The sequence below is a fragment of the Centroberyx gerrardi genome, chromosome 15, assembly GCF_048128805.1.
Source record: "Centroberyx gerrardi isolate f3 chromosome 15, fCenGer3.hap1.cur.20231027, whole genome shotgun sequence".
NCBI lineage: Eukaryota > Metazoa > Chordata > Actinopteri > Beryciformes > Berycidae > Centroberyx > Centroberyx gerrardi.
This window is the reverse complement of record NC_136011.1, coordinates 21,348,358-21,361,334: the sequence shown is the minus strand read 5'-3', so window position 1 is coordinate 21,361,334 and position 12,977 is coordinate 21,348,358. Positions and strand designations below refer to the sequence as shown.

At 43.4% G+C, this 12,977-nt stretch overlaps 1 protein-coding gene across 1 annotated transcript in view; it reads left to right on the top strand.

The window, feature by feature from the left end:
- The window catches only part of srbd1 (S1 RNA binding domain 1), a 63,913-nt gene that overhangs the window by 22,485 nt on the left and 28,451 nt on the right, over positions 1–12,977 (top strand). The window contains exon 15 of the mRNA XM_071916916.2: positions 11,716–11,807. Coding sequence (XP_071773017.1) covers positions 11,716–11,807 — 92 coding nt within the window. The remainder of the gene's footprint in view (positions 1–11,715; positions 11,808–12,977) is intronic.

Sequence of the window (12,977 nt, the reverse complement as noted above, 5' to 3'; positions counted from 1 at the left end):
ACCCCCACCCTACTCCAACCCCTCTCTCCTCCACCCTGTCTCTCTCTCTCTCCTTCTGCCTCAATGCTCAGCTGGAATGACAGCCAGAGATGGCAGCCTGCGGGACATCCCTACTTGCATTTTGTGTGTGTGTGTGTGTGTGTGTGTGTGTGTGTGTGTGATTGTGAGTGCCATAGCCCTGTTCGAGTAGACTCATCATACTCACTGAGTCACCTTTTCCATAATTTCTAAGGAGTGTGGCCTTTCCTAAAGACAGCCAAACAAGGGTGCGCATGTGTGTGTCTTTGTGTGTCTGTGTGTGTGTGTGTGTGGTCTCATTTACCTGGAGGAAGAGGTGTGAAGGTGAAATGTCACATGTGAGAAAGGATGTGTGCCTGTGTATTATGGGGGGTGAGAGATACAGAAAGGGAGGGGCTGGTCAGTTTGTGTCCAGTGGGATCTGTCTTTTTTTTGTAACACACAGTCACATTATTACGGGGCTATGCTCGACCCAACAATTTAGCTAGTTTACCTATTTTAAATTCAGGCCTGGCAAGCCCGTAATCTAGAGTCTTTCCCTGCATGTTGCATTTAACATAGAAGTGTTCTGTTTCGCCCTGTGTGTATGGGGTATCCCTAACATCTGGGGGGTTAGCTTAACACACCGATGCTGCAGGTCTTGACTTTGTTACCTGAGGCCCATTCACTTGATCTGCCCGCCTGGTACCACAGAGTATGGGCTTCCCGCCCATGTGTGAAGTCAGTTCAGACTCTGCCTCTTAAGCCTACATACACCTCACACTAACATCATGTCTGAGATGCCTAACAGATCAACTAATATATATAGGCCTATTCATTACTGGACACAACTGGAATGCCTATCATAGCACACATTGGTAGAAATAAAGTGTGTCATCACAACTAAGGTCACAGGGATGTTTTAATGAGACATTTTCTGCCTATAGCTAATTGCTCATAACTTACCTTTGTATTGAATGTAATGACCGACAGACAGACACTTGTTGACGCTTCACCAGATGTCTTTCTTTCAACCCCAGCCTGAATTTGGACATGGAAGATGTTAGTATGACAGGGGTAAAAATAGAATTAATATTCAGCTTTAGTTAACTGCAATCTTATTGCCAATAAGATAATATAGATTTTGTAAAGGGTAAGTATGCTTATCAGTTCATTCTGAGTATTATCCCACACCCAGTTGATAGCCTTCTTTTGGGTGTTTGTCTTTAATAAGATGAATGTGACCTCATGAAGCTGTTGGCAGCCACAGTATCCTGGTTACCACCATCACCATGGATATACATTGCCTATTTAATCCTGAAGGGTAAAATGATCCACTGCGAAAATTACCCCGGAGATGGTGCTTGTTTAGCATTTTAATATTAATCATTACATGGCTGACCCAGGCTCACTCATTACTTATGATATTTAGATTTCCTGCAAACAAATATTGTTCAGTTGTTTTTGCATCTTTTTCTCAGTTGAGATAATTTGTGAACTGGGCTGTAGTGAACAATAAAATTGCGCCATATTATGAACAGCTGGAGTTAGCTAGAGTTGGCTCAAGTGATGTAGTGATAAAAGTAATGCAGACTCAGATTTAAATAAATACAGCTGCAGAAGGTGGTTAATAGCCATTTTCAGGCAAAAGTTGACATACAGTGGATATATAATCTCATAAAATCCAACATTTAGACACAGGTTTCAAAAACTACATTGAAATGACAAATGTAATCATAGCATTAATCTAAGTGTGACTGCTTCTCAACTGGATCGGATAGATAATCCAGTCAGAGCCTGTCCATTGTCACTCTGTACTTGTATCTTTGCCAATAGGGGCATTAAGAGCCAGATCTGACTCTTAATGGCCCTATTGAATTTACAGTACAGTAAGTTTACATGATTAAGCTCCAACAATACAGCATGACGTCTTATTGAGCTGACAGGAGGTCTGTGACATTCGTGGCCCTTACCGAATGCACACTAGGCTATTTGTCATACAGCTGTGCCCCAATAATGTAAAGATCTCCTGCTGGACATCAGTTTGTGACATTTTAGTTCAGCAAACATGCCCCCCATCCCCCACTCAAGTAATTATGTTACGCTGTAGGTGGCTTAGGCCTGTATGTGTTTCCAAGGCAGTATGGACTTAATGAAGTATGTGTTAATGTATGTCTGCGTTGCCCTCCTAGAGTCTGATCATTGTCATTAACACCTGCTGGTAGCTACTGTAGCACACTGTCTACTGTTGGGTGTGTGTGTGTGTGTGTGTGTGTGTATGTGTGTTTGTCCTTCTGGCTGCTTGACAGGCCAGTACAGCATGACCTTGTCTGTCAGTGTGCCTTAGCGCTGACTGGCAGAGCATGCAGGCTTTGTCAAAGTGCATAAGACGGCCCTTATAGTGCTCAGCACCGGCCAGACAGATGTCTGTGTGGGAGTGTGTGTGTGTTTCGAAGTGGAGTGTTTTTCTCGGTGACGACGCAGTGGTCTGTGTCACCCTCGTCAGCTGGGGTTTCTGGCTCTCTGTGAGAGGAGCTGATAGGTAGGAGACACACACACACACACACACACACATATCACAGCGACTCTTGCTCCTCAGTCACTCAAAATGTAGTTCCTTTGGACACAATCTTCTTAACTGCAACACCTCATAGAGATCAACCTGTTGTCAGCACCCATTACTTCAGCACCATCTTTACAATTCACCCTCAAGATGACAGATGACGTTTCAACCAGATAAATTTGAGGTGAATAAGCCATTTTCCACATTGTCATACAAACCATATCACAAGTGTATTGACAGGCTCTGTGAAACACTTACCAAAGCAAAATTGCTTATTTTTTCAAAGTGTCTGCATATCCATTTATGCATTTAGAGTGAAGGAGACACTGTTCTGTCCTGTTGCAGACATGAGTAACCCTGATCACGTGACCTCACATTCTGTTTCGCTCCACGTGGAGCGAAACAGAATGTGAGGTCACATGATCAGGATGGTCTTACCAGGCTAGACATGAGTCATTAGGGAAGATTTTAAACGCCTAGGCTACTGAGCTGAGAAATTTTGTTTTTTTACATTTTTTGGTGAAGTTGTCACTGGAAAAATTCTAATGGGTAGATGTTTTGTATTATAATTGGATTGTGTGCCTGTGGTTGAGGCTGGTTTTCAGATGCTGGACTGAGATGGACAGAGGAGAAGAGAAAACAGGAGTGGCTGGTTGGGAGTCTGCGAGCTGTGTTTGTTTGCCCATTGTTGTTTGTCTGTAGGTGGTTGCACAGAAATATAAAAGAAATAGCATAACGAGTATTGTTTAAGAAATACTTTTGACCCATAATAGTATTATTGATTGTACTTTTTCCTTTTTTTTTTTTTTTTTTTCACTTTTTTGTGACTGAAACTATTTCCACACCTTGTCCAGGAGGGACACTACTTGATATTAGCTGATACTTACAGTTAAGGTACAGGCAGTGGAAAACTGCCTGTACCTTAAAAAAATTGATATGATACTACATCTCTATAAGACCTAACCTCTGGCCTACTTTCTGATTGCTATGATTGAGCTATAATACTTACCATGGGCATGTTTTTGTGTGTGTGCTTGTGGGGTGGGGAGGGGGGGTATGAAGATTGACAAGTTGACAGTGTTCAGCTGTAATGAGCTGATGTTAATGATGTCAGAGGACAAGAATGTGCAGGGTAGGGTTAGGGGGATCTTTGGGCAATGGTCATGATACACACACACACACACACACACACAAACTGGGATCATTGCTTAAGGCAAACACGAAAGATAAGACAAGACAACCGTTGGTCACCATGAACGTTGCACACGCACACATACGTATACAATTTATCTATCTCTTGGAACTGTTCTCTCCTGTCACTCCTGAAGGCAGTGAGGTGACCGTTGTACTACATGTCTCTCTCTCTCTGTCTCTCTCTCTCTCTCTCTCTCTCTCACTCACACTCTCTCTCTCACACACACACACACTTGCTTAAAAATATTTACACTCAAGAGAATGTAATCATTTGTACTATAAATTGGTTTTATCCAAAATGTGTGTGTAACTTTTTGGAATAAAACAATTCACATGCACTCCTATGAATCACACAATGCATTTTATATTTTGTTGCATCATGGCTCAGTGGGCATCAACAGTGAAACCAGTTGTCCGATATGCTGATCTTTGCCACACTTTAACCTGCTGTACTTTGGATTTGTTTAGGTTCATTATGTAGTTGTTTCTTCGACTCAAGTTGTCTACTGCTGTTAAGAACAAGACTAGTAGGCCATCTTTCTCTCTAGTACTAGTCATAGTTCTCTCCTTGACTGGGTCACACTTGTCTTAGAGTTATTGGAGAGCAACACAAGCAGCAAGGTACACACATATACACACACACACACACACACACACACACACACACGCACACACACACACACACACACTTACAATGTGTCCTTGACTGCGGCTCTTGTCTTGCCTTCTAGCTTGCTCCTGGTGGGATGAGATCATTATTACTGGCTAGCTGATGTACCTGGAGGACAGTGGTGTAGACTGTATTTATGACTCTGCATGTGGGTGTGGGTGTGTACACAAGTGTGTATCCCCTGTCATGTCCTGTGTCCAGGCATGCTCCCAGGGCCAGGCTGAGTGAGTGATGAACATCCAGTGGCAGGACTAGCGATGACTGAGTGAGATCCAGGCGCTCAGGCCTCACTAAAGGTTGGAAGGACAGATTGAGGGAGGGATGGAGGGATAGTTGGACTTAGAGGCATGGAAATGCCTCAGTCTGGTTGTGAGCTGTATCTTAATTCCCGAGGAAGAAAATGAACCTATAGGCGCATGGGAAGGTTATCTCTTTGACTCTGCTCATGAATGGAATAAGGGATGAATAGAGGGATGCAGAAAAATGTTAAGAATGTTCAAAATGTAGAAACATGTAAGAAATGGAAAACACATGGAAACCTACGACAAAACATTAATAGAAAAAAATGGAGATCCTTCTTTCTAAAGGGTTAGGGTTATGAAATATGTTTTTTAAGACAAAAAAGACACTTCTAACATGATTTCCCCAATTTAATGTGCAGCCATAAAATATATTTAAATATTTATAGCATTATGACTAGCCTCCAGATCACTGTACCTTAAACATGTACCTGAAATAACAACATTGCAGACTAAAGTAGTTTTCTGTCGGGAGAGTCGGGACTCTTGAGGGAAGGATGGTTGGTTAGAAGAAAGGATGAATGGATGGATAAATGTCTGTAGCCTTCTCAAGGCTCTGTTTGACCACTGTCTTAATGACAGAACGAGAAGGTTATACAGTCTGATGTAATGATTGATTGACAGATGGGTGGAAAGAGTGCTGGACCGAGGGGCTAGATAGATAGAGGGAGGGAAGAATGGGCACACTGAAGGCTGTCCTTCAATCAAATCATTAGTGTCTTCATTACAGAGGAACCACATTAGGTTGGAGGCTGAAGCTAATATATTTGACTCAGATGATGGTGGGAGGAGGGGAAAGATAGAGAGATGGATGGAGGAGTGGACATGCCTTAAGATGTGTTTGCACAGTTTCTTAATTACATAGGATCAGATTTAGATTACAGACTGAAGGTTACACAGGGTGACTGACTCATGGACTGATGGTGGGAGAGGGATGGACCGAGAGAAGAGGTGGAGAGTGGTGTGACAAACCCCCAATTCGAGTGGACGCTCCTGGGCGTCTGAGGAATGGAGGGGGCAGAAGATGGGAGGGACTTGGCCTCTGTCCCTCTGTCCATCTCTCATCATGTCTTCCTCCGTCCTCTCCTCGCCTTTACTCACCCAGCCGGTGGGGATGGACCGTGACATCAGTGTCCTCCCTCTTCACTTTTCTTTTGATCTTTTGTTCCTTCTTGTTTGATTTCTTGCTTTATTTTTCTTTTTTGATCTTTCATTCGTTCATTCTTTCTTGCTTGCCTTCATTGCCTTATTCTTTCTTTCGTTCTTTCTTTCTTTTTTAGATGGAATTTCACTACGTAAGGCAACAAAGCTGTAGCTGTGTGTGTTACCTGGTATATATTTTCTAGTTGGCTTCTTAACAGCCTGAAATTTGTGAAATTTGAAACATTTAGAATTGAAAAGTGTTCAAGGGTGCCTAAATATGGCTTTTGTTTTTGTAGCAGATGGTGCCACAGCATAGCGATGGTTCCTGGAAAAAGTATTCTCTGGGGTTTGTGTGGCTCGGGGTGGGGGGTTGAGGACCTTGGGCATTGGCAGGTGGTGGACAGTGTATATATGCCACCCTCATCCCTATCACCCACACCCCCCCTTTCCCCTCCCACCATGCCCCACTGGTGGTCAGTCTCTGTCTCCTCTTCTCCTCCATCCCTCCTTCCACCCAGCCCTCCCTGCCATCCTCCCCTAGGGTTCCGCTGTTCCCTGCGATGGCCCTGCGTGTGACGAACATGTGTGATGAGTGTGTGTGACATTCTTTGTGTGTGTGTATTTGTGTTCATATGTGTGTGTGTGCGCATGCCGGTGTATGTGTTTGTGCGTGAGACAAGTGCGGGCCTGCCCTACCACCAGATTGACATGAGTGTCTGTGAGGCTTTGCTCTTTTCAGACGTGCCTCGCACTGGCAGTTGGAGTTTGTGTGTGTGAGTGCCTGCCTGCCTGCCTCCTAGCGCCTTGCTGGAGACTGACGGCCCCTGACACCTGCCATTTGGACGCTTTTCTCTGTGAAAAATGTCATCGTCTTCAGACCCGACGTGTGTGTGTGTGTATGTGTGTGTGTGAGAGAGAGATGGTCCGTCCCTCAGTTAGTCTCCCTGAGGTCAAGCTTTGCAGCTGACTGAACAATGGACCCAAGCTGTTTGAGCAGCCGGGACAGAGCGACTTGTGTGTGTGTGTGTTTTTTAGATGAACATTTTGGGATCCTAACAGCTCCTTCCTAGACAGTAATAGGAGGCCTATCCTAACACAAGTTACTTTGGTTAAAAAGTGTCCACCAGATGGCATATGTTATGTTATTTAATTGTATTTATATGCAATAAATGGAAATATTTTTGCGTTGCTGCATATTTTGTTCATTGTGGCTGTTTAGTTAAAGATTTTTCACAGTCTTCATTCACCATTAAAAGATATTTTCAGATATTGGAGGCATTGAAGTTGTTGTAGCATTTGCTACAGTAGCAATGTCAGTTCAAGTCAGTGGGTCTAAATAAACCATTACTCTGAAAAATCACTTGCAGTACATTCCACACTGTTTCACAGCGTGGTTTGGTATTTCAATGTATTTAGATAGGATTTAAAAAACACACTAAAAAAACACTAGCTCCCAGTGCATTTCATGATGAATTAGATAGGCTTCTCAAACACCCAAACTATACCTTTAACTCGACAGTTTGGATAAATGAGGTCCTTCCATACACATACAGAAGTTAAAAGAATAAAAAAAAAATAGCAAATTCACCTTAAAATGAAAATAATTTACCTGTGTTACTCAATATTTGTGATCAACAACCTTCATAAGCAGAGACCTAAAGCTGTGATATGATCTAGAGGAAATTTAATATTCCTCCATTGACCATCTATGTAGCTGAGACTGACTGTGGACTCCGGGAATGGTTGTTTGAGCTTTTACATGAAGTTACATCGGAATCACCCTGCGTGGACAGTGTCCACGGAGTCAGTCACTTTTGACGGAGCAGCTTCAGATATGTCGGGCTTAACGTTTTGGGCCGGTGCTCCAAAAATTGCCTGTGTGGGTGGTCCATGGCCCCAGCATGACTTGAGGTAGAGCGATGTCTTCAAGCTCTCAAAACCAGAACATCAAGCTGGCATTGTTCATGGTTCTACAGTGCTGTCATTGTATATGCATATGCTCCTGAAAATATAAACTGTTCCCTAAAATAAACAAATGATTTCTTCTCAGTCCTAATTTCTTTTGTAAATGTAGGTATACATGTACTACTTCATGGAGAAATATCACTCTTTACAAATACTAACACCATTTGCAGTATAGTGCTAGAGTCATATGTGCTTTGCTTTGACATATCGGGATATGCCTATGTCGTCTAGAAGTAAATTCTCTTTCTCTCTCTCGTCCCCCTCCCTCCTCCCCACTTTTTTGTCCTCTGTATCAGGTTAAATGGTGATGATATTGCCCTTGTTCTTCTCTGACCGATCTGATGAGCTGTTTTAATTAAGATTAAGGCTGTGTGTGTGTGCCAGAAGGCTATAATGAGGTATCAAAGTGTGTATCCATCTCTTCCAATGTTAGTAATCTTGAGGGGCAGTGGGAGCCAGTGTTTGTGTACATGTGTCAGGCCCAGGGGTGTGTCTCAAAGAGGACCAGTAGGGGGACAGATTGGGGAGCCAGCTTATGACTTTGCCCCAGGACGGGACAGGGCTAACAGCAGGCCTGTGTTTTTGTATATATATATATGTGTGTGTGTGTGTGTGTGTGTGTGTGTGTGTGAGAAAGAGAGCGCGAATAAATGACAACCCTAAAGGCCCACCAAGTCATCGCTTTACACCGAGAGGCGACCATTGACTTTGTGTCTCTGAGAGTGTGTGTGTGTGTGTGTGTGTGTGCGCGCATCCACCATCCGTCCACTTAGGCCAGAGAGCAGGGGAACAGACAACCTTCTGCTGGCTGCCAGGGCGATGCCCTCACCATAGCGACAGCCTTGGACACCATGGCGATGAGGGCTCTGAGCTGTATCCATGACAGTGCCGTTACCCAGCTGCCCCAGCGGCGGGCTTAATTAAGTCAGACATGATAGGGGCTAGTGGCCTCTCTTTCGCCCCCCCTGTCCTCTCGCACTCTATTCTTTTCTCTATTCTTTTCATTATATCTTTCTCCCTCTCCCTCTTCTCTCTTTTCCCTCTGTCTCTGTTGCACTCTACCTTTGTCACTCTGTGTCTCTGTCTCTTTCTCTGAAGCGCTGCCTCTCTTTCACTTGACCTCCAGCGTTCCACAGCGCTGTATCTCAATGAGGCCAGAGAGGGTTAGGTGTGTGTGTGTGTGTGTGTTGTGTACTTTCCGTTCAGTGGCCAAACTGAAAGCCTTGTCTATCTGTGTGTAATCTGTGTATGTTTGGGTAAAGTGGAGGTTTCTGAAGTATATTCATACACAATCCATCTAGGATGGCCTCTTGCTCAGCATAACTGTGTGTGTGTGTGTGTGTGTGTGTGTGTGTGTGTGTGTGTGTGTGTGTGCGCGTGCGTGCGTGCGTGTGCATGCGTGCGTGCATGTCTGTCTGTGTGTGTGTGTGTTGGGTTAATGACCAGCTCTGAATTGACCTCTCTGAAGGTCATGTGCCAGCGCTCGTTAGTAGCGTCACCATGGCGATATGTCAGCTGTCAGCACGATAGATGGGAGGCTGACAAAGAGAACTGTGGGGCGGAGGGAGAGATGAATAGAGAGGATGGGCAAGAGAGAGAAAGAGAGAGGAAGGGAGGACAAGTTCATTTAAATGTGATTCTCATCAGAAGGCCTCTGCCACTCCTCATTAACGAGATACTTATAATTGGCAAGGTTATGGTGGCAAGGTCCAAGCCCCTGGGATAGCATGTTTGTGTGTGTGTGTGTGTGTGTGTGTGTGTGTGTGTGTGTATGTGTATGTATGCCACAGAAGGATTCATTTTGAGTGGTGGACACTGGGTAGGCGGTGACCCCCTCACCATATTGGTCTGCCCTGAGGAAAATGCCCCCCTCCCCCAACTATATGCATCTATCCATCCCTCCCTCTCTATCCATCCATCCGAGAGAACAGGAGGCCTGAACAATAGCCCAATATGACAGGATCAGTTGTATGTCCGCACCACTGACACCGGTATCAGTAACATTGTTGTACCACAGTCCAGTCTATGTGGTGATGGATGATAAGCGGCCTACTTTAGAGACTGAATACATTAACATGGTAAATAGCATCGTTTCCCGCTGATGTTGCCATGTGGAATTAGTTCACTTTCATTGTCGTGAAAAATGTATGACATGGAAGTTGTTAACTTTCCAATTTCAACTGAGTCAAATAAAAAAAAATGCCAAGGATATTAATGGTGGAGGAGGGGGGGTTGGAGATGAAATATAAGGCCTTTTTTTAAATAAAAAAAAAACCATTTGAATCTCTCAAATAAACTACAGGTACTGCAAATGTTTTGCGACGTTTTTTGAAAAACTAACGATCAAAAAAACCCAAAACTAAATGTGAAATTGTTTAAAATTCACATACAACAGTATATTTTCTTTCTGCAGTTGGATATGTATATATCAAATATGATCATCTCTAATATACTGGAATATATGTAAAAAAAGATAGATTTGGGGCGTCCTGGTGAATCAGTGGTCTAAGGCGTGTATCTTGTAACCGCAACATCCTGGGTTCGTATGCAGCTCAGAACCTTTGTCACATGTCATTCCCCTCTCTTTCCCGATCTTTCCTGTCTCTCTCCACTTTGTGTAATAAAGTAGAAATAGAAATTTCAAAAATAATCTTAAAAGATGGATAGATTTGGGCAGGTTTTACTGAGTGATTGTAGTTGTATCTATCTGCCCTCCCATTCAGTGTACAAATGGCAATACACTACATTGGCCTCTAGATGGCACTAGTGTCACATGAATTGGCAGGGCACTGCACAGTCGGCTGGCTGGATGTCCTGTATTTTATAAGACTCACACACAAACATCCTCTCCTACTACACTGTTAGATTGTCCGTTGTTCATTTGCCTGTTGTTTCAACGTATGAGGGTGGTGATACATTCGGCAATTTTTAGGGAAAAATAGATGCGTTGGCTGGCAAAAAGATGGCACTTTTATCCAATAAAAGTTCCCAAAATGTTGCCATGTGTATGTTATAGCACATAGAATGACTTATCTAGCCGTGGATTAGAATTCATACATAGCTTCTAATTTGAGACCGTGTAAGAGAACTACTGAACTACATGCCCTTTCAAATACCTTTTAATGACTTTTATTCAATTCACAGGTGAAAAGAACCACACTGTTAAATATTGCATGTATTAGCTATTGACTCTGTGTTTAAGTCTATGAATAGGTCTTCAGAATAGGTCAGTCAGTAAGTCCATTAAGTATAGCTTCACAAACACAACCTTTTAATGGTCTGAATTGGACAAGTACTTGACAATCAGTGCTTTTTTCTCGCTTACATTTTAAATGGTTTTCATTTTAGTGGTATGTAAGCGTTCTTATCCCTTTGTCCTCCCTTATGAATACTACTGATTGGCCATAATTGTGTCAGCAGTGATGCTGAAGCTCTGACTACCAAGGGTCAACCAGAGCCAAATAAGGAACCTGTTTTAAAGTACTGTCTAAGGCAATGGTGTTTTTGCCCCATGACCATGCCACGACATGTCTTTCAAAAAGTAGTAATTGCTCACTATGATTTTTCTCTCGCTTTACCTCCCTCTCTCATTTCTCTCCCTTTCTGTCCTCGTCTCCCTACACTCCCCTCCACCCTCTCCACCTCACCTTCTCTCTCACTCTCTCCCACCTACAATCCCTCTCCCTTTCTCCTGCCCTCCATATCCCTCTATTTCCTTCACCCCTCCCACCCATGACCCACTCTCCTCTCTCATTTTCTCTCTCTATTTCTCCCTATCCCTTTATCTCTCTTCCACCTTCTCCTCTCCCTCTCCCTCTCTCTCACCCTTTTCTTCCCACTTTGCCACTCACCTTCCCTGTCTCTTTCCCCCTCATTCTCCCCAGTATAACCAATGAGGCGGGAGCGTCCATCTACAGTGTGAGTCCCGAGGCTGTTAATGAGATGCCAGACCTGGACCCCAACCTGAGGAGTGCAGGTTAGACAAACCAAAGTCTCTGGACCAAACCAGCTGCTGTGCCACATTGAACGGAGAGGGAATAGAGAAAGAGAGAGGGACAGACAGGCCGGGGGACAAAGAGAGAAGAATAGGTATCAGGAAGAGAAGAGGACAAAGCAAGATGGATGAGAATGGAGGAAAGGAGAGGGAAGGTGATGAGGAGAGAGAGGGAAAGGGACTAGAAAGAGGATAGTGGAAAGTAGAAGAAGGAAGAAGGATAGTAAACAAGGAGAGGGGTCTAGTGGGTTAGACCTCAGGGTTTTCTTCCCCCGTTGAGAGTATTGAACCATGTGCATAAATATGCCGACCTCCTGGATTGACATTACGGTATTCGGTCCTCCTGGTCCATCCCACCATGCAATGCTCCACTTCTTCCTCTCTGTGTTTACTGGCAAGAGCAGTGGATGTCAACATTCAGAAATTTCACACTGTGGGATGGATATGAAGGGACTCATTCCAAAACACTATACACCCATTTGGGAATGAAATTATACCTGATGTTCATTGCTTAATCTTACAAAAAAGAAAAAAAAAATGTTGCTGTTTTGTTAGTGAGGAGCTCAAGATAGCTAAGAACTTGAATATTATTTAATAGTACATTTTGCTTTGGTGCCAGCAACCATTTGGTCAGAGTACAGTAAGTGCCACAGTTTTTCAAATGGCAGAGATCTAATTTTGAAATTCATATGAAAATAGCAGGGAGATCAAACAAGAGGTGGGTGTCTTTCAACATCACACCCATTGTTAGTCTATACTCTTCTACCACTGGATATGGGGTGGAAGTAAAACAAATAATATAAAAATGCAGGTGATGAGAGTGCATGTAAATTGAAAAATTGTGATAAATTATCAAGCAATTTGAGACAATTTCATAAAAAATGGAGCCGCAACTGTCTATCATTCACCTTTTCATTATTTGTTGTTCACACACACAACCAAATCACTGTTTAGTGCTTAAGGTGAGCAGCCTCAGGGTAATTTATTGTGTAATGCAAGCAGGCAGCTAAATCTCAGTCATGTTTCCTGAAGTTCTTTGCTCACAAATTGTTACTTCCACCCACTTACCAAGAGTATGTTGTCACATTATCAGTGATTGTCTGGCGTTGCCGTTACGCTTAAGGGAAAGACAGAGTGAGGACAACACGGTTT